Source organism: Zingiber officinale, chromosome 8A (genome assembly GCF_018446385.1).
Source record: "Zingiber officinale cultivar Zhangliang chromosome 8A, Zo_v1.1, whole genome shotgun sequence".
Classification (NCBI taxonomy): domain Eukaryota; kingdom Viridiplantae; phylum Streptophyta; class Magnoliopsida; order Zingiberales; family Zingiberaceae; genus Zingiber; species Zingiber officinale.
In genome coordinates this window covers 32,650,302-32,670,010 of record NC_056000.1, presented here as the reverse complement: position 1 = coordinate 32,670,010, position 19,709 = coordinate 32,650,302, and the positions used below count along the sequence as shown (strand labels likewise).

General features: G+C 38.6%; 2 protein-coding genes across 2 annotated transcripts; both read left to right on the top strand.

Moving 5' to 3' along the window:
- The first annotated feature begins 241 nt into the window (after positions 1-241).
- LOC122008354 (uncharacterized protein C24B11.05-like) lies at positions 242-2,207 on the top strand. Its single transcript, XM_042564070.1, has 9 exons — positions 242-413; positions 560-636; positions 739-804; positions 890-987; positions 1,077-1,114; positions 1,190-1,277; positions 1,393-1,677; positions 1,782-1,847; positions 1,916-2,207. The coding sequence occupies exons 2-9, from the start codon at positions 576-578 to the stop codon at positions 2,084-2,086; spliced, it is 873 nt and encodes a 290-aa protein (XP_042420004.1). The 5' UTR covers positions 242-413; positions 560-575; the 3' UTR covers positions 2,087-2,207.
- An 11,225-nt stretch (positions 2,208-13,432) lies between these two features.
- Positions 13,433-18,947, top strand: LOC122008353 (oxysterol-binding protein-related protein 3A-like). The gene is made up of 10 exons (XM_042564069.1): positions 13,433-13,730; positions 14,894-14,987; positions 15,584-15,700; positions 16,501-16,573; positions 16,653-16,771; positions 16,903-17,024; positions 17,161-17,337; positions 17,656-17,800; positions 18,173-18,351; positions 18,430-18,947. The coding sequence occupies exons 1-10, from the start codon at positions 13,627-13,629 to the stop codon at positions 18,674-18,676; spliced, it is 1,377 nt and encodes a 458-aa protein (XP_042420003.1). The 5' UTR covers positions 13,433-13,626; the 3' UTR covers positions 18,677-18,947.
- Positions 18,948-19,709: the final 762 nt, after the last annotated feature.

Below are 19,709 nucleotides of genomic sequence, written 5' to 3'. Positions count from 1 at the left end.
AGGAAAAAAGATTGTTTATGAATTTAAAATGGCCAAGTGTTTGAAAGGAAAGAAGGCATGAACTCCAGAAATTAATTTTTATTTATTTGTTTGCTTTGAAAAAAAAAACTATGATTAATTAGTAAAAAAATGGATTAGCAAGTTGATTAGTTAATGATTGATTAAGCATTAGCGTGGTGATCAAGTTGCTAATTGCGGCTTAGCGACGGGGGCGTCGCTTATTTAAGCCCTCGCCTCGAAGCCTTCTTCCTCCCCTCTTCGCTTCGCCTATTGCTTCATTCCTCTGGTTCATCACAAACAAGGAGAGAAAATTAATCGAAAATTTTATAAAAAATCTTGGGGAGTTCTCTTACTCCTTGTTCTTGATCGAATCGCACGTCGATCTCTGCTGCATTGCTCTTCTTCTTCTTCCGGTAAGCTTCAGATGGAACTGTTTCAGAAGGGGAGAAGATAGATAGAGGACTTGATGAACCCTAATTCGGAACCCCCAAAAATTTGACTTTTTATAGTAAAAATCTCATTTTTATGCAATTATAACACTCTTTTCATGGTTTCGAAGCTCCTGCTCTATCGACATGGACTACGAGGCTCGCTACAGGCAAGCGCAGAGGCCTAAATATGATTGCCTTCTCTTTGGTAAGAATCTTTCTGCCTTTATCAGCTTTGACTTTATTTCGCCACTTCCTTTTCACTGATTTCTAGCTTTATTTCCCTTTTTTTTCTTCTTCTTGTTCACAGATCTCGACGACACCCTGTATCCACTGAGTTCCGGTATGGCAGCTTCATGCTGCAAGAACATTGCAGGTATTGTTCGATTCTGAAACTGTCCTTTCCCCCTTTTCAGTTTTTTTTTTTTTTTTTTTGATCTATTTTGGCTTCGATCTTTCAGATTATTTGGTTGAGGAATTAGGGATTGAAGAGAGCATAGTGCCGGAGTTGGGCAACCTTCTTTACAAGAACTACGGCACAACAATGGCCGGTTTAAGGGTACTTCAGATTTCCTGTTCATTAAGGTTTTTGTTTCAGTAACTGTTCTTGAGCAATTAAACAGAGTTTTCTTCTTGTTAATCCTTCAGGCCATCGGCTACAGCTTTGATTATGATGATTATCACAGGTATTAACTCTAAAGCTTTGTGGAAAATTAAAGAAAAAGAAGAAAATTATGTCTTAATTTCACTGTTTAATTCAGATTTGTTCATGGAAGATTACCTTATGAGAATCTAAAGCCTGATCCTGTTCTAAGGCAACTCTTGCAGGGCCTCTCAATTCGCAAACTTGTAAGTTTTTTCCCCCTTTTTAAATGTGTAATTTCTTCAAGATTTTACTGCTAATTATGGTTTTTATTGTGATGATTTTAATTATTATTATTATTTATTTTTTTTTAAAAAAAAGGTGTTTACGAACGCTGATAAAGTTCATGCGCTCGAAGTGCTGAAGAGGTTGGGGCTGGAAGATTGCTTCGAGGGGATCATATGCTTCGAGACGGTGAATCCGCCTTCGTCGTCGACACCGGCGGCGGCGGCGTCGGCGGCGGGAGTGTTCGACATCGTCGGGCACTTCGCGCGGGGGCCGAGCGTCGACGGAGTCGAGCTGCCGAAGACGCCGGTGCTCTGCAAGCCGTCGCCGGAAGCCATGGAGCAGGCGCTGAGGATCGCCAACATCGATCCGCACAGAACCGTAAAGATCAAATTTTGATTGCTTTTCCGCGATCGCAAACGCAGATTTAATGCTTTTCTGAGAATAAAATTTAATTATTATTGTTATTATTATTATTTTCGCAGGTGTTCTTCGACGACAGCGCGAGGAACATCCAGGCTGGGAAGCGCGCCGGGCTGCACACCGTGCTGGTGAAGATCAAATTTGAAGCATAATTTCGATGATTTTTTTTGGATTTATTCGATCGCGATTGATTCAGGTTGGGACTCGTCATCGAGTTAAAGGGGCGGACTATGCGCTGGAGAGCATCCACAAAATGAAGGAGGCGCTGCCAGAGCTGTGGGAGGAGGCGGAGGTCGCCTCCGCCGCCGCCGGAAACATCCGCTACTCCGCCGGCAACGTGGCCATGGAGACGCCTGTGACTGCTTGATCAATTAACAAACAAATTGCTGGGAATTTCTCCATCTTACGATCCCATCCCCAGAAATAAATATATTCCATTTCCTACTCTGAAAAAAATATATATGGAATTGGAAATTTATTATTGCAAAGGGAGTAAAAGCACCTAAAAAATTCTAAGTTTTCCAAAACACTCATTACATTATCAACACTCTTGTCATTTTACTTCTTTTTTTAAAAAAAAAACTTTTATTTTAAAATTATAAAATAAGAAGTACTAAAAATCTTATCATTTTATTCCTTTACTCAAACATCATTTCAAGACATTCGATACTTTAGAAACTACTCTGTCAAAATGAAGCATCAAAAGGTGGGTTCGAAGTAAATGTTCAATTTTAGTGATAAATAAAAATCACCCATAAAATATCTTCGAATCATTGAAGTACAAAGTAGCATCTTAGGGAGGTTCATTAATGGAAATGAAAGGCAAGGTAAAGGAGAGGAAGGAAGGGAGGGTAACTTCCTTACACTTCAAATCAAGGTGTAATGAAATAAATCGGTAAGGGAGGGTAAAATTAAAATTCTCCTTCATTCCCCTCACCTCTTTTCAAGCAAAGTTAAAAGTTAACTTTCTTTTATTTATCCTTCCACCACCTTCTCCCAAATAGACCGTAAAAGATTCACCGGGAGTTACTTAGGTCCCTACGATACCTAAGTCATTAGGATGACTAGAATATATGAAAAGAAGATGGATAAAAAAAGTATAGTAATATAGAGAATTCTCTAGGAATAACATCACCTCCCTCATATACTGATACTGAGAGAAGTCTGAGACACTTCTGACGGAGAAAAGCCAAGGGACGCATTTCGCAAAGAGAAGCATAAGGGACGTACCTCATGGAGAGAAGTCAAAGAGACATATGACACTGTTGCGTCGAATTGCTTTAAGACAGAGACTCGCCATATCCGGGCTCGGGAGCATAATTCACTCGGACTTGGAGTGCTTGGGTGCTTGACATTCGAGTACCTGAATACAGACTGGCAGATTGGGAGGTCGAACCAACGGTAGTTCGTCCAAGTATGACCCAGACAAATGACGACTCAACAAGATAATAAACTAGCTCAGGATGGGGTCATGTAGACATGTCCTACTGACCTGGAGCAAATCAGATACCGACGATATGAGATATCATCACGCTTTATGTCCTTCTATATGAACACTTCGTTAGTGGAATCCCATCAATTACACTCCAAGACAAAACCAAACGAAGATACGCAATTCAATATTGATACAATTCACTTTAAGTCGCGATCTCATTAAGTTCTAAATATAGACTTGAATCGAGTGATTTTATTAATATGACTACGAAACAATCAAAATACAACACACAAACAACGTGAAATCAGTGCTTGTCCCTATCGTTTTATTTCTTATATATATGTGTATATATATATAATTTGTGATTTAGTGGATGGTTGACTAAAGATGATATTATCTTTTTTTTAATGAGGAAGTGGAAATGATGGTGAAAGTTTGTTGTTATTGTGCATAATAAAATATTGACCATGTGAATTGAATGGGAATCGAGAGATAAAGTTTGTTAATGAATTCCATATTATGATTCGATTGGTTCGATTTAGGTCATGCTCAATATAGCGGTATAGTTTATATAGACAAGTATTGATTGATATGGTGATAAAGATCACCCTTAAAAGTGGGTCAAAGTAAATAAAGACCAATTGACGTAGAGATCAAAGTCAAATGATCAAAATCGTAGAATTAGATGGACTACAAAATCACAGACCGGGGGTGGCTGAGCAGGCCTCTAGGGCCAATCAGATATGAAAGGTTGACTGGACCATCCGAGCAATTGCCCTCCTCAACTTGCAGTCGAAGTCCAGATCTAAATACTAAGTTATCCGACCTACCGTTCAGGTCGATCGGACCCAAGGTCCGATCGGGCAAAATGTATCTCTCTGACAATAGTAAGGTCGAGTGAAGAACAGGTCGATCGCTCCATTCAGTATGGACGAGATGGTGATGTCCTGGCCAAGCGACACCTGGTCGGCCTATAGCTACATATCTTGCCGTACTCTTTAGCAAGTTTGTGCCGTTGACAATAGAGAATCTCCAGCAAACAAATAGTACTTTAGAAACTTCTAGCCTATCACATCAGAAATTTGCATGCACGCTTAAGGAAAGGTGTCAAGGATACTTTTCAACTTATCCTTTCTTAGGATGCTTTGAAAAATGTGCATATGCTTTGAGATGCATGCACAGACGTTATAATGGCACTATAAAAGGGGTCTCTCTCCATAAGCGGAGGTATGCAATACTTCATTATTCTACACGCTCTTTGCTACTGTTCACTACTTCTGTTCTTTCCTCTCAAACGAAAGACTGACTTGAGCGTAGGAGGGGCTAACGTCGGGGACCCCTTCCCTGACCTGGCGCTAACGCTCTTGGTTTTAAAGGACAGCGCGAAGTCTTCTTCTAGTAAACCACAGAGCCACGGTCCTAGCTAACCGTCTTCTCAGCTTTCGGACAGAATCATATTTGACGTCGTCTATTGGAATCTACACTGGATCCGAAACGTGAAGATGGAAGACGTTGGACAACTTACTACAGTAACGTTAACCTAAGAAGAGTTAGAGATGCTAATAAATGTCTAAGCCACCAAGATAATGCAATGGCAATAGAAGATAGCAGTCAATTATTGAGCGTCGAACGACCCAGCTATATCAGCAACAAGTCAGCAAGCTAACCACAAAACCCGAGTGAAAGACCTTGTTGGTCGCAAGCCGGACCACCGGCCGACGGGCACCTTCTGGGAAGCACCGAACGTGTCGATCCCATATCACAGGGCGTTATTCTGCACGCCCTCGAAAGAACATGGTCGAGCCAAGAGGACGCAAGGGTCATCTTTCGAGGATGCACCCATCCTGGATATGCGAAAAGGTAAAGCACTCCAACTTGATGACTCTCCCGAGTGGATCAACAGGCAGTTCTCCCAAAAGATCATCGATGATCAGTTGCCACCTCACTTCAAACCTTTGACAATCGGAGAGTACACAGGATTGACTGATCCGAAGGATCATCTGCTTAAATTCGACAACATAGCCACGCTCCACCAATACACCGACGAAATCAAGTGCAGAGTGTTCCTCACCACGCTCCCCAGATCGGGACAGAGTGTTGGTACAATATCCCCTCGGTTAGGTTAACTAAGCTTGAGTTGGCTCAAGCTTGAGTCTTGATGTTTGAGTTTCAATGTTTGACAATATGTGGGGATTACATGTGCAATTGTTCTATTGGGGAGATTGTTAGTACAGTTTCCCTCTAGTTAAGGTTTGACCAGTTAAATGTGAAGAAAAGTCAAGTAGGTCAAGGCTGACCGGATACTTGACTGGAAAAGTCCTAACTGGAGGTTAGGCAGTTCGAAAAATCCTGGTGAGTGAAGCAAAGCAGTTGAAAATCCTAGTGAGTGAAGCTAGGTGAAAGTCTTGGTGAGTGAAGCCAAGCAGATGAAAAGTCCTAGTGAGTGGAGCTAGGCAAATGGAAAGACCTGGTGAGTGAAGCCAGACACGTGGAAATCTAGGTGGGTCAAGGTTGACCAGACATCTGGTGTTGGGAAGTCCAAGTAAGTCAAAGGAGTGACCGGATACTTGGCACAAGGAAATCTAGATGGGTCCAAGATGATCGGACATCTGGTGGAAGGAAGTTTAAGTGGGTCATGGAGGATCGGACACTTGGCACGAGACGGTAAGTCTAAGTGGGTCAAGGTTGATCGGTCACTTGGCATGAGGAGAAAAGTCCAAGTGGGTCAAAGGATTGACCAGACACTTGATGAAGAAGTCCCAGCAGGTCAAGATTGACCAGATGCTTGGCATGAGAAGTCCCAACAGGTCACGGTTGACCGGATGTTGAGTTTGGGAACCTTGGACTTAAGTTAAGCAAGTCAAAGGGAGGTCAATCGATCAACCGATCGATTGAACCGTGGAGCAATTGATTAGCCGATCAATTAAAGGTGTGCTGCGAGTGAAGACTGGCCCAATCGATTAGCCAATCGATTGGGAAGTGTTATCGTGAGTACAGAATGCTCCCCAATCAATTAGCCGATAGATTGGGCACCTCCAATCGATTGGTGGATCAATTAGGGGCTGATTTGCTCGTGTAGACGCAAGAAAGTTTGAATCGATCGGTCGATCGATTCAAGCCGTTTCCAACAGAGCACAGAAGCGCTCTGAATCGATGAGCCGATCGATTCAAGCTTTCCCAATCAATTGGTCAATCAATTGGGATATGACCGTTGTGCAAGAAGCGAACGATGGACGATTGTGATTGCGTGGATATGACGTGGCAATCGATTGGGAGTAAGTCCAATTGATTGGGAGCCCTAGAAGCGCAGACTATAAAGTCGTGGCGAGCTTTCTTCTTCGTAGCCCTCTCGACATAGCGCTTACACGATTCTTCACTACTACTCACCGACTGACTGAGAGCTTGGAAGAGAAGTGTTGTTGCACTTTCCAAAAGGTCCAGAGGTGTCTTCATCAATAAGAGATCAAGCAAGAAGAGGTTTTTCTTTTGTATTATTGTATTTTTCTTCTTGTGTGTGTTGTATCTTGTTTGTGTGAGTGTTATACGAGATTTCTCCACCTCTGGTATTTACCGAGAAGGAATGTTTTTCATAGTGGAGAACGTGTCATGTGTGGATCCTTGGATTAGTCACCTCTTCTTGAGGTGGATACCAAGTAAATCTACGTGTTAGCGTTGTGAGTCTTGTTTCGAGCTCTTTCCGCTGCATATCAACAATACCGAAGTAAGGCCATGAAGCGCGACGAGCTATTTACCCCCCCCCCCCTCCCCCCTCTAGCTACAAATCGACCCTAACACAGAGGTGGTTCAAGAGCTTGCCAATCAGCTCCATTTGCAGTTTCAAGGACTTTCGAGCGTCTTTTCTTTAGCATTTTGTTAGTGCATGAACATAATATCCAAATAGAGAGTGCTGGGACTTTCAAAAGAAAAATCATTTTGTGGGGTGGTGAGTACTGAGACTCAACTGATAAAGGAAAGATAGTACATGAACATAATATCCAAATAGAGAGTGCCAACAGTATACAGTCTCATAAGAGAAATAACAGATACTTAAAATAAAACCACAATAAATGTTCGTACCTGTAACCATAACCTAGGCTAGTAAAATCAGGAGTAGAACAACTTTGCTACAGAGCTACTCATAACTACAAGGGTAACATATGAGGTATATACATATTACCAATATGTAAGTGAGTTTAAACACACACAACAGATATATATCTCAACATATGTAAGCATATCAGCATAAGTAAGCAACAACAACATAAGCTAGCAACAACAGCATAAGTAAGCAACAACCTCAGTCAGTATAATAATAACAATGTATGCACGGATGGTCACCCCGCCTACCTCTCTGTACCACGACCCCTATATGGTCGAGAGGTCGGATCGATGATAACTGTACCACTCAAAGGCCGCCACTACTCTCAAGTGACCGAATGGATAGGTGTTGAGTAGGTAACTAGCTACAAAGCGAAGGGGGTCTCTGCTGCTCGCAACTCCAGCTACCACTACTCATGAGTGGTCGAGTGTGACACGACAGGACAAGCGGCATCTGCTCTAGCTACCACTCTCTCGAGTGCCCGAGCGTGCGACCCTGGTTAACGACTCTCTTGACCACAAGGAAGAATTTGCCGTTAACATGTATGCAATGATATGATGCGCAACATACAACAGTCATCATATACATGTAAACAGGAATCAGGTATGCTACATGAAGCTAGCATGCTCAATACGGTACATAAATAAACAATAATCAATGCATACAAGGTTGATATCTAATATCTGCTAAATATCATAGATGACAACAAGAGACTGTATGGATATAGAAACGAATAACTCAAAGGTTTGAATGGAAGTATCAAGCACAAGAATAATGCGAGTGGAGTCAAGGTAAAGCAGTCCTTATTCAAAAATAATAGCTCATGCACCAAGTTCCAAAGAACTAAAGAGAGTCAAAGTAAGAAATACCCGCCTCTAATATGGGTCGAGCGTCCAAAATTATTTACCCGTCAAGTGACTTGTCGTAAATCAAAGTCCTATAACCACACATATAATCAAACTATATCCCATGTACTCAATAATAAACTTGAATTCTTATCTAACTTTAGAAACTCTAATTATTTGTAAACAAATACATATTAAGCTACAATAAGAATCGAATTCCCTACAACTCACAATACCTTCCCTGTTGATTCACGGCCAGGAAACGCTACCGTCGGAAAACGCTCGCTAATGATGTCTGCTGCCAAAACTCTATAGTCGAAGCTACTGTAAAGCTACAACCAGGATCAATCACCTCAAACAACATGTAATCCAACGTAAACTAACACCCCAATCTAAAGATCTAACATCCAAAGCTGTAAATGCCTTACCCCAATGTGTCGGCAACTTCTTTCCCAACCAAGACGACCGCAAGTAGCTGTTGGGGTCGACAGAGAAGGGATTGACGGTGGTCGCTTGATTTCAGGGCACTGGAGCAAGAAGTCATCGTCTGGAATGTCGACCACCCCCTAATTCCAGCAAGCTCCAAGTCCAGGGAGGCTAGGGCTCGGATTTCCCACCCCTTTCGCTAAAGATCAAGCTATGCGGAAGAGAGATCTGAGAAGAGGTGTACCTAGCGGAGCTGTAGATGAGAGGTTGAGGGATTAGAAGGCTCCGGCGAGCGGCGGCCTGAGCAACGTTGTATGATTGGGTGCGGTGGCGTTCGTCTCTGGTGCTCGCGTGAGGAGAGGCCAACGGCTGCAGTTTGTGGTGCTCGTGTGAGGGAGAGAGAGCAGCGGCTGTGATGCTCGCGTGAGGAAAAGAGGCCGGCGAGGGTGAGGGAACTCACGAGAGGGAGAGGGAAGAAGGAGTCGACGGTGGGTTTGGGGAGAAAAATCACGAGGGGTGAGATCGCGTGAGGGCTCGGGGACGAGGAGATTAGAGGGTGAATGGGAAAATAAGGTTCGGCCAGAAACCTAGATTTTGGGTTTAATGAAATTTATTAACTCCCACTTCCGGGTATTCCAACCAGACTTTTTCGTAGCTGAATAATTGATCCCCTTAATCTACATCATACGAGCTCCAATTAATTTCATGAAAATTACTACAAATTTCTAAAAATTCTAATAAGATTATTTCTCAAATAATCTTATTATTTAATTATTATTTGGGCACCATATTTTACACGAGCTCGGATGAAACTCAGGCCAAACATATACAAGACGCCCTCCAGCAGAAGCTTGTGCATATGACATTTTAGACCGGGCAGCTGCGTGACTGCTTGGAGGTAAGTTAGCTTCCATCGGTATCTGCCCAGCCCGGGGGAGTTTGGTAGATCCATCTGCCAGCTAGTTAAAAAAGCGGGTCGATCAGAAAGGTAGACATAGAAGTAGTGGGATTGCTTGGACGTGGACATCTTCTCAAAATAAACGACACCCACTCGGGCTTGAAAGAGGAAGATGCCCTGTTCGGATAATTTGGGATAATAGAAATATTAGAAAATATGAGGTAGAAGAGGATTCTCGTACACATGGAATAGTACCACAATCTCGCATAGCAACCTAAAGGAATTAGGTACCAATTGTGATAATGGGATATGAACATACCTATATACTTTAGAGACTAAAGGATAGATAGGAAAGCGCAGATCGACATATAGTTGGTCCTTAAAGAAAGATAGGAAACCATCAGGAGGTATATGAGCACGATCGTAGGCAGAAGGGATTGCTATTTGGTGATTGTCGTTCATGTGGTAAGTCATTTTCATTTGGTCCATCTCGTCGTCGTTAAAGTTTGACTCGATGGAGGTATACCATAACTCAGGAACAATCGGGGTTGGAGAAGGAGAACACGCCATATGAAAGGAGATGAAAATTGAAGATCGAAAGGATAAAAGGGAGAGGACTTACTGAAAGAAAATCACCAGTGAAAACAAAAAGCTAAGAGCAAGGAAGTGAATGAAGAGAAGATGAAGGTGATACAGTGAAAGGAGAAAGGAAGCATTTAAAAACCTCGTCAACTATTATCCCTAGTCGTCCGATCAAGGGCTTGGGAAAACGAGATTTGATCAGGACCGTCAAAATTCAAAAAGGTGGTTGTCACATTGAATCCCAATAGTCCTCTGTCATATCGAATAGTCGGCGGCAAAGGATCATGACATGTGGCATTTGACCATAGGTGACATTAATGAGGAATGAAAATAATCAGTAGGCGTATGATTAAAAAAACATACTCGGCGTTCTTTGCATTAATGGCAAAGGATCATAGCGATTTCAAATAAATCATGGTGATGCCATTATCAATTAAAAGGCACTGAGTATGAGTGGCCGCAATGGAAGGAAATCAGAAAAGAGCTAATAAACGACTAAGTGTCATCCACGTCGGGTCCGAGCGACAACAATCTCAGGGTCTCCCGCTCGGGAAGGAAATTAGAAAAGAGCCAATAAACGACTAAGTGTCATCCACGTCGGGTCCGAGCGGCATCAATCTCAGGATCTCCTGCTTGGGAAGGAAATCAGAAAAGAGCCAATAATTGACTAAGTGTCATCCACATCGAGTCTGATCGGCATCAAGCTCGGGGTCTCTCGACCGGGAGCCAACTTCTTGAAGAGCCGCAAGAGCAGTGATTGCGAAAGCTGAGCGGCAACCCTAAAACCTAGAATGTCCAATTAGGAAAGAGAGCTGTGAAAAATACTAATTGTTCAATCAGTCTAACTTACAGCCTCCTTAACTAGACTTGAGGGGAAGACTTATGATATAGTGATAAAGATGAGCCCCCCAAAAGTGAGTTAAATAGTAAAGATCGGCTGACGTGGAAGTCAAAGTCAAATGGTCAAAGTTGCAGGATCGAGTGGACTACGAAACCACGGATCGAGCTGGTCGAGTGGGCCTTTAGGGGCGGACGGACTTGAAAAGCCGATCAGACCATCCGAGCAGTCACCCTCTGCAACTTGCAGTCGAGGTCTAGAACTAAATACTTATAAGTTACCCTGCCCACCGCTCGGGGTGATCGGACCTTAGGTCTGATCGGGCAAAATATGCATCTCTGACAACAATAAGGCCGAGTAAAGAATAGGCTGATAGCTCCATTCAGTATGGACGAGCTGGTGACGTCCTGGCCGACCGGCACCCAGTCGACCTATAGCGAGATCCACCTACATATCTTGTCGTACTTTTTTGAAAGTTTGTGTCGCCGATAACAGAGAATGTCCAACAAGCAAATAATACTTTAGAAGTTTCTACCCTATCACATTAGAGATTTATGTGTCCACTTAAGGAAAAATATCAATGATATTTTTTGACTTGTCTTTTCTTAGGATGCTTTAGAAAACGTACATATGTTTTGAGATGTGTGCATAGATACTACAGTGACACTATAAAAAGAGATTTCCATTCATAGGTGACTATATGTGATGCTTTATTATTCTATACACTCTTTGTTATTGTTCATTGTTATTGTTCTTTCCTCTCGAACCGAAAATTGACTTGAATATTGGAGGGCAAATATCGGGGACCCCTTCTTTGATCTGACACTAATGCTCTTAATTTTGTAGGATACTATATAATCTTTTTTCTAACTTTCGAGCAAGATCATTGATATGAAAATTGAATGAGAATCACTATTATATATATATATATATATGCGCGTCGCGCAGGATTTCAACGTTTTTTTTCTTTTTAATTTTTTTTTTAAATTTTTTTTAAATTTTGAATTAAAAAAATAATTAAAATATTTTTTTAAAATTTTATTTTTAGGGTTCAGGCTTTGGGTTATAATATCGAAGCTATTTTTTTTAAATTTTATCTCTATGGTTCAAGCTTTGGGTTATAATATCAAAGCTATTTAGGGTTCAGGATTTTGGTTATAGTATCAAAGCTATTTAGGGTTCAGGCTTTGGGTTATAGTATCAAAACTATTTTTTTTTAGATTTTACCTCTAGGGATCAGGCTTTGGGTTATAGTATCAAAACTATTTTGTTTTTTAGATTTTACATCTGGGTTCAGGTTTCCCAATTAGATTATAGTGTTTGGTTTTAAAAAAAAATTAAAATAAAATTAATTTAAGTATTTATTGAGTATTGTAATATGTTGAGGAGATATATTAATGTATTAGAAATTTATATAAGGAAATTTTTTTAATTTAAAATATTAAAAAATAAAAAAATTTAAAAAACAAAGCTTGATCTCCTGCGTGCGCAGTGCGCAGGAGATAAAACTCTATATATATAGACTGTGCGCGTCTATATATATATATATATATATATATATATATATATATATAAAATAATAATAATAAGTAATTTTAGATATCTAGTTAATTTAAGATGGTAGAAATATTTAATTAAGTGTTTAATAAATATCTCTTAGACAATGTAAAATTATATATTAATAACGAAAGATTAAAGAACACTAATTAATAATAAAATAAAATTTATTTAAATATAAATAATAATATAATAAGAGATGGAGTACAATTTATTGTTTTACATATCTTATATTTCAAATTATTTTTTTTTTTAAAAAGAAAAATTCATTTAAATTATATAATGATTTCATCATCTCAACTAATAAAAAAACAAAATTTAAAAATTAATTTATTTTCTTGCTTAGTTTTTTCACTCAACCCTCTTTTCTCTCGAGATGAAGTGATTAATCAGGGTTGAAAAATAGGGGTATAAGCTCAAAAGATATTTATTTAATATTTAAAATTATCAAATTGGAACCCAACTTAAATACATTTGATAATTTTTTTAATCAAATTTAAGACATAATATGTTATTCAATTGCTCTTACAAGTTAAACTCAAATCGAACTTTATTTATATTTTATATTTTAGTATAAACATACTTAAATTAAAGTTTAAATAACTAAATCAAATCAAATAAAACTCGAATTTAAGCTATTTGGAGCTAGAGTTCAATTCTATTCGAATGAAGGTTCAAATAACTCAAGCTCGAATTTTATATTTCGAATCAAGCTTAGGAATTATCATTTATATTTTCGAGCTTGATTCAAATTTAAATATTATATATATTTTTAAAATTTAAATTTGAATATCAATTTTTTTAACTATTTGAATTCGAATTCGATTCCGTTCGTTTTGTTAGGTGGGTTCTCAAGCCCAAGTCAGCTACTATAAGGATGTTGGGTAATTATTGGACCAACTATGGGCCTTGGTCCAATAAGAAAAAGAGGGAAAAAAAGGTAAAAATAAAACGATTATTATTCACGATTTGTTAAAATTCGAAAATGAAGGGTTTCTTTTGCTTAATCGCCGAGGGGTTTCACATGGTTGCATTTGATATTTTGATTCCACTCCTTTTTGATTCGAACGCCTGCAACGGAAAAAGGCCAACTTTGAGACGCGAACGCGTCGATCCGATCCCCAAATCGAGATCTGCTCCTTGGCGGTGCTCCTTTCCGTCGCAGATCGTTCTCTGACCTCCGTTAGGAGATCGGTAGTCTTTTGAGTTCGGATTAGGGCGCTCGAGATGGGTTCCAAGGATGAGAAGCCCGCCAGCAGTGGTGGTTTCTTCTCCGCGATCACGTCGAGTGTGCGGAATTGGGGCAGTGCTGTGCATAAATCTGTAAACGGGTGCGAGTTTCTATTTCTACCTAAAGATCGCTCATTCTTAATTCATATTGAAATGAAAGCTACTTGAAGCTTGATTCTTGCAGAAACGATTAGTTGCGTGGTTTGGTTCTGATAAATATGGTTTTAGAGGAAATTCAATACTGGAAATATGAGATGGGTAGATTTTGCTAAATTAATAATTTTTTATTTTAAGGACATATCTTTGTTGTAAATAAGCCGGCAATTGAAATGAAGTCAAACCAGGGGTTGTAGAAGCAACCCAATGGTCAAAGGGAAATTGTAAGGTTCTTCATGGAAACAGGCCCCTTTAATTTTGCTCTTTTAAATCCAACAGGATCTTGTTCAATCTGATTACATCATTGAGTTTAATTCAATGACCTGAGTTGCCTTATCTATTTGGGACAATATCCACAAAGGCCCTCTTTTTCTTTATGAAAATATGGAATATAGGATATCAGCTACAACAAAATCTTTGTAGGAGGGCTCCTATTAGTGTAACAAAATGGAGTTGTATCTTATACACTTCTTCTGGCAGCAGCACTCTAATGATGAAGAAATTTACTTGTATAATTTCTGATTATTGTCTATTGGAACAAGTAAAAATCATAGAATCTGAAAGGATGACATATTGCAAATTGAAAACATAGCATTGATGAGGAAACTAAAGAGAATAGAAAAGAGAGAAGATAGAGAGACGTTGTACAACCCAAAATATGCATGCCAAGATGCAAGGATTTGTTTGAAAAAATTGGAGAAGTTGATGTTGACCAATTTGTTATTTATGATCTAAACATGCTTCATACAACTTTCATATCATCGCCATAATGGCTAAGCATATTACCAATTTTCATGAGTAATCTAATAAATTTATAAATTTCTGTCGTGTTAATTATAGTTGTAGAATTCAGAATTTTATTTTGATGTTGTCTGCCTTTCGATCATTCAATTTTTCGTTTGTTAGCAAGAGCTTATTCAGCAAATAAATGAAGCTATGTGATTCTTTTATTGTTCAAAATTTTAGTTTCTCATAAGTTTCCATGCTTATTATGACATTCTGTAGTGAAATTCTTTGCAATTTTGTTTCAACATGATTTTGTGATTTGCTCTACTTGGACAGTTCTTGTGTTCATTTGTAATTGCCTATGGAAATTCTGTTTTCTTAGGTTATTGGGTTACGAAGGACTTGAAGTTATCAATCCTGAAGGAGGCACTGATGATGCTGAGGAAGAAGCCCAACGAGGAAGATGGAAGCAGGAGGTAGTTAAATAGTGCTTAAAAATCACATAGTAGCATAGTTAAAAGTGATTTAAGAGATACGGATTGATGTTACTCATGATATAGCCATGCTTAGAGTTCAATGGTAGGATAAGATCTACGTGGCCAATGCCAGATAGTTGGGATTAACCCTGGAATTGGATGTTTTTCTCAGGTTCTTAACTGGAAGACTCTGAATCCATTGGTACTTCCACTAGGATTTCCTTGTTTTCTTTGTACTGAGGCTAAAGCATTTATTACATATTTGCTTTAAGCAATCAGACTGAACCTGTCACTGGCAAATAAATGATAATCAACAATGCCTCTTTCCAGTGACTTTTTATAAAATTTACCTTGTTGAGATAAGAGAGTGATATTGTGAACTTGGCTAAGCACATCTTTTAGCTTCTTGGCTAAGATCAACTGTTGGATTAGTTTGTGAATTTATTGAAGAGACAAGTATATTTGTCATATCTGATATTGATGCTTCCTTAACAAGAAAAAATATAGCATTTTTCAGTTCTTTGACATGCATTACCTCGAGTCATTACAACTATGCTAAACATTACCTGATTATGATGTATTTTACTATTTATTAGGAACGAGATAGTTATTGGAGGATGATGCAGAAATACATAGGATCAGATGTAACATCAATGGTCACATTGCCTGTCATCATTTTTGAGCCAATGACAATGATACAGAAAATGGCTGAGGTTGGTACCTTATTGCAGCCATCATGCTTACGATGTTTTCTTCTCCCATCCTCAATTCTAATTTCTATAACCTTCTTACTTGCTAGAACTAGAACTATCTCTACATTAATGTATCATATTGAGTCTTTTGTTTATAAGTCTTACATGCTAAGATGTACCTATGAATGATATGTTTACTCTCTTTATTTTTCTCCTCTTTGCATGTCATTGCCACTTGGTCAGTTATGAAGGCTATGGGAGTTCCCAATACAGTATTAATATTATGATGTATGATAATACTTGCCACTTATCGGCTCCAGATTTTTGAAAAAGTTCTCCTTTAGCAAGTATGGTGGTTTTGCATCTTGTTGATAGGGGCCTCTAGATGTGTTCTATGAATGCCATTTGATTCCGAAGTCATGGGAACAATAAGAATTTGATTTGAGGCAAAAATTGTTTTTGGTGTTCCTACAATGCTATCATGTTACATTCTGTCCTCTCGATACAAATTTAGCAAAATAATGGTCCTTTGTCAGATATATAGTTTCATGTGTGCTACACAGTTCTTGGAAAACAGAAAATGTCTTGAAATTTAAAAGCCAGCACAATGCACAGGCCAAAAATTTCTTAGTCTGTTTTTGCAAAACCATTGAGGAAGATGCATTACATAATATGCGGTGGGTTAAATTTAACTAATTCCCTTCCGTAATAGCCTTTTAAGCATTCCAGAATATGCTTCGGTATCCTGAATCTTTGTACATTCATCTTGAATATATTGATGATTGGATGATGGGTTCTAATGAACACTATGATCGATTCAGTTGATGGAGTACTCTCACTTGTTAGATCTGGCAGATGAATGTGAGGACCCCTACATGCGTCTAGTTTATTCCTGTAAGTATATATCTGTATCCTTTTTACGTTAATAGTGTTGTTTGTGTATTGGGTTGCAAATCTTTTTGACGCTTTCCAGCTTCATGGGCAATCTCTGTCTATTATGCCTATCAAAGAACATGGAAACCCTTCAATCCTATCCTTGGTGAGACCTATGAAATGGTTAATCATGGTGGTCTGACATTCATTTCTGAGCAGGTTAGTCATTCTTATGCTGGAGAATTTGAGGGGAAGGCAGTGTAGCTGTTGATAATGCAGGCGTCATATGCTTTCTATTCAATTTTTTTTTTTTGCCTTTATTCTTAAATCACAACTAGCCACACTTCCAGGTTAGCCATCATCCTCCAATGGGAGCTGGACATGCTGAGAATGGTCATTTTACGTATGATATCACATCAAAATTAAAAACAAAATTTCTAGGAAATTCAGTGGAAGTTTATCCAGTTGGAAGGTGCGTTATATTGAAACTAATGATTACACACCCTTGAAATATCCCTTCTTTTGAAGCATCAAGAGTTTACAGTTTAGTGATGATAAATTGATTCTCTATCAAGCTGTTACCTGCAGATAATCTACTTTTGATGCAGGACAAGGGTGAAGCTGAAGAAAGCTGGCGTTGTATTGGATTTAGTGCCTCCTCCCACCAAGGTTAATAACCTCATTTTTGGGCGCACATGGGTTGATTCACCCGGGGAGATGATTATGACAAACTTGACTACCGGAGACAAAGTCGTGCTATACTTCCAACCATGTGGTTGGTTTGGGTATCGATTCATTTCCCAAAATCCATTTTCTTTGTCTCAAACACTGTAGAATGTATCTCCATCTCAAATTTTTAAACAATAGCAAACTTTATGCACTAGTGATAGGCGAGATGATCCATTTCCATTATTCTTACTAAGTAATATAGACGTTTATTCTTTTTTTAGTTACTCTATCCATCTTAGCATTCGTATCTCTACTACATTATGCATTGATTTGTTACAATTCAACACTCAAAACCAATTCAATTTGTACGCACACGGAGGCAAGTTATCATATCTGTTCCATTTTTAAATTTATGTCTCTGAATATATTGACAGGGCGGAGCGATATGAAGTGGATGGTTATGTATACAGTGCAGAAGAAGAACCAAAAATATTGATGACAGGGAAATGGAATGAGTCGATGAGTTGTCAGCCATGTGATCAAGAAGGAGAACCGTTGCCAGGGACCGAACTAAAGGAGGTACATGATGAACTTCTGCGATCTTCTACTATTTAATTTAGATGCAAGCTCACATGGATCTGTGGTATGTTAGCATGTCAAAAGAATTTTCACCATCAGTTTCATCTTCTTGGTCGGTTTGACTGCCTATTTCTTGTTGGTAATTCGTTGGTGTTGATTATGTTTACTCGGTTCTTATACTCTTTACGATTTGTCGCGATACATATATATATATATATATATATATATATAGATATATATATATATATATATATATATATAGAGAGAGAGAGAGAGAGAGAGAGAGAGAGAGTTGCATATACATCTCCATCACTTTGTTCAATTCTCATTGACATTCAAAATTCATTTTCTGATCCGATTACTTCGATTAAGGTATGGAGAGTTGCTGCTGCCCCAGAAAAGGATAAATTCCAATATACCTATTTCGCACACAAGATAAACAGCTTTGAGACTGCGCCTAAAAAGTTGCTGGCTTCAGATTCTCGGCTGCGACCTGATCGATATGCTCTCGAGAAAGGTGATTTGGGCAAGTCAGGTGCTGAAAAGACCAGGTGAGCCCTCACTAGAGGAATCTAACTTAATCCGTCTTCTTCGATTCATTTAGAGACAATTTATCTTATTTTATTCAGATTGGAGGAGCGGCAAAGAGCAGAGAAAAGAATTCGAGAGGCTCGAGGTGAGCAATTCACTCCGAGATGGTTCAACATGACCGGCGAAGTTACCCCTACGCCTTGGGGTGACTTGGAGGTATACGAATACAACGGAAAATACACAGAACATCGGGCTAGAATTGATAACTCAGATTCAATCGAGGAGGTCGATAACACCTCAATTGAGTTCAACCTGTGGCAATATAGTGATTCGGCCTCCCACTAAGAAGGTATTGCCTTACTCTAAACGCTTGAGTCGGTTGTGAAGGATGCATTTGGCCTCTTATTTAGTTTCTAAGACGCACGGTGGTATGTCGAGTAATTGTACTACTAAAAATTGTATCATGGATAGCAAACATTCTCATGTTATAGGGAATTTATAGGGTTCCCTTAAGTTTCCTTTGGTGGTATTGAAGGTGTAGACGAAAAAGTGAAGGGTTTCGGTATCCTGATCGAGGAATGAATCAGGTAGCCTTACAGGTGTGGTTTTCTCGGTTTCAGTTGTTCAAGTTGACTTGGTTTAGCTAAGATGGTTTTACATTGACTATAAATCCAAAGAGGTGGATCTAAAAGGGTGCGCCGACTGATTACCAGTCATGACCTATATCATCATAACATACCGACAATCTTGTGGAACCGAAAATGTTGCCTGAGTTGGTTGGTTAGGTAAGACAATTCCAACAACATAGCAAAATGGAAGGTGACAAGTTTTGATAATTGGAAGGCATTTAATTGTGGTAGGGCAGTGTAAAGGGAAAGGAAGATAATGGAATAAGAAATTCGCCTTCACCCACCATCCTAATGTACTTTTTAAATTTTTGTTATAGAAATTAAAGAACAGTTATTTGATTCATGAAATATATAAAGAATATCCATTGCAGTGTGACAATATTGGAAAGTCTTAACCTTAGAGATAAATTTAAAAAAAAAATAATTTAAAAATTATAATTCAATTGGAAAATCTGAATCCTAGAAATAAAATCTTAAAAAAATATTTTAATTATTTTTTAATTCAAAATTTAAAAAAAAATTTAAAAAATAAAGAAATTTTGAATTAAAAAATAATATTTATAAATCCCTAATACGTTAAGATATTCCCTTAACCCATTACAATACTCCGAAAATACTTAAATTTATTTTATTTTTAATTTTTCTTTTAACTAAATATTATAATCCAATTGGAAAGCCTGAACCCTAGAGGTAAAATCTTTTAAAAAAATTAACTGAAAAATTATAACTCAATTAGGAAGTCTGAACCA

What these genes read in the sequence shown, in the direction of transcription:
- LOC122008354 (XM_042564070.1), top strand. Translation starts at nt 576, where the DNA reads ATGGACTACGAGGCTCGCTACAGGCAAGCGCAGAGGCCTAAATATGAT. An exon ending in ATATGATTGCCTTCTCTTTG is followed by an intron (nt 637 to 738) that starts GTAAGAATCTTT and finishes TCTTGTTCACAG; the next exon opens with ATCTCGACGACACCCTGTAT. An exon ending in GCCTCTCAATTCGCAAACTT is followed by an intron (nt 1,278 to 1,392) that starts GTAAGTTTTTTC and finishes TTTAAAAAAAAG; the next exon opens with GTGTTTACGAACGCTGATAA.
- LOC122008353 (XM_042564069.1), top strand. Translation starts at nt 13,627, where the DNA reads ATGGGTTCCAAGGATGAGAAGCCCGCCAGCAGTGGTGGTTTCTTCTCC. An exon ending in TGATACAGAAAATGGCTGAG is followed by an intron (nt 15,701 to 16,500) that starts GTTGGTACCTTA and finishes TGATCGATTCAG; the next exon opens with TTGATGGAGTACTCTCACTT. An exon ending in TCAGGTGCTGAAAAGACCAG is followed by an intron (nt 18,352 to 18,429) that starts GTGAGCCCTCAC and finishes TATTTTATTCAG; the next exon opens with ATTGGAGGAGCGGCAAAGAG.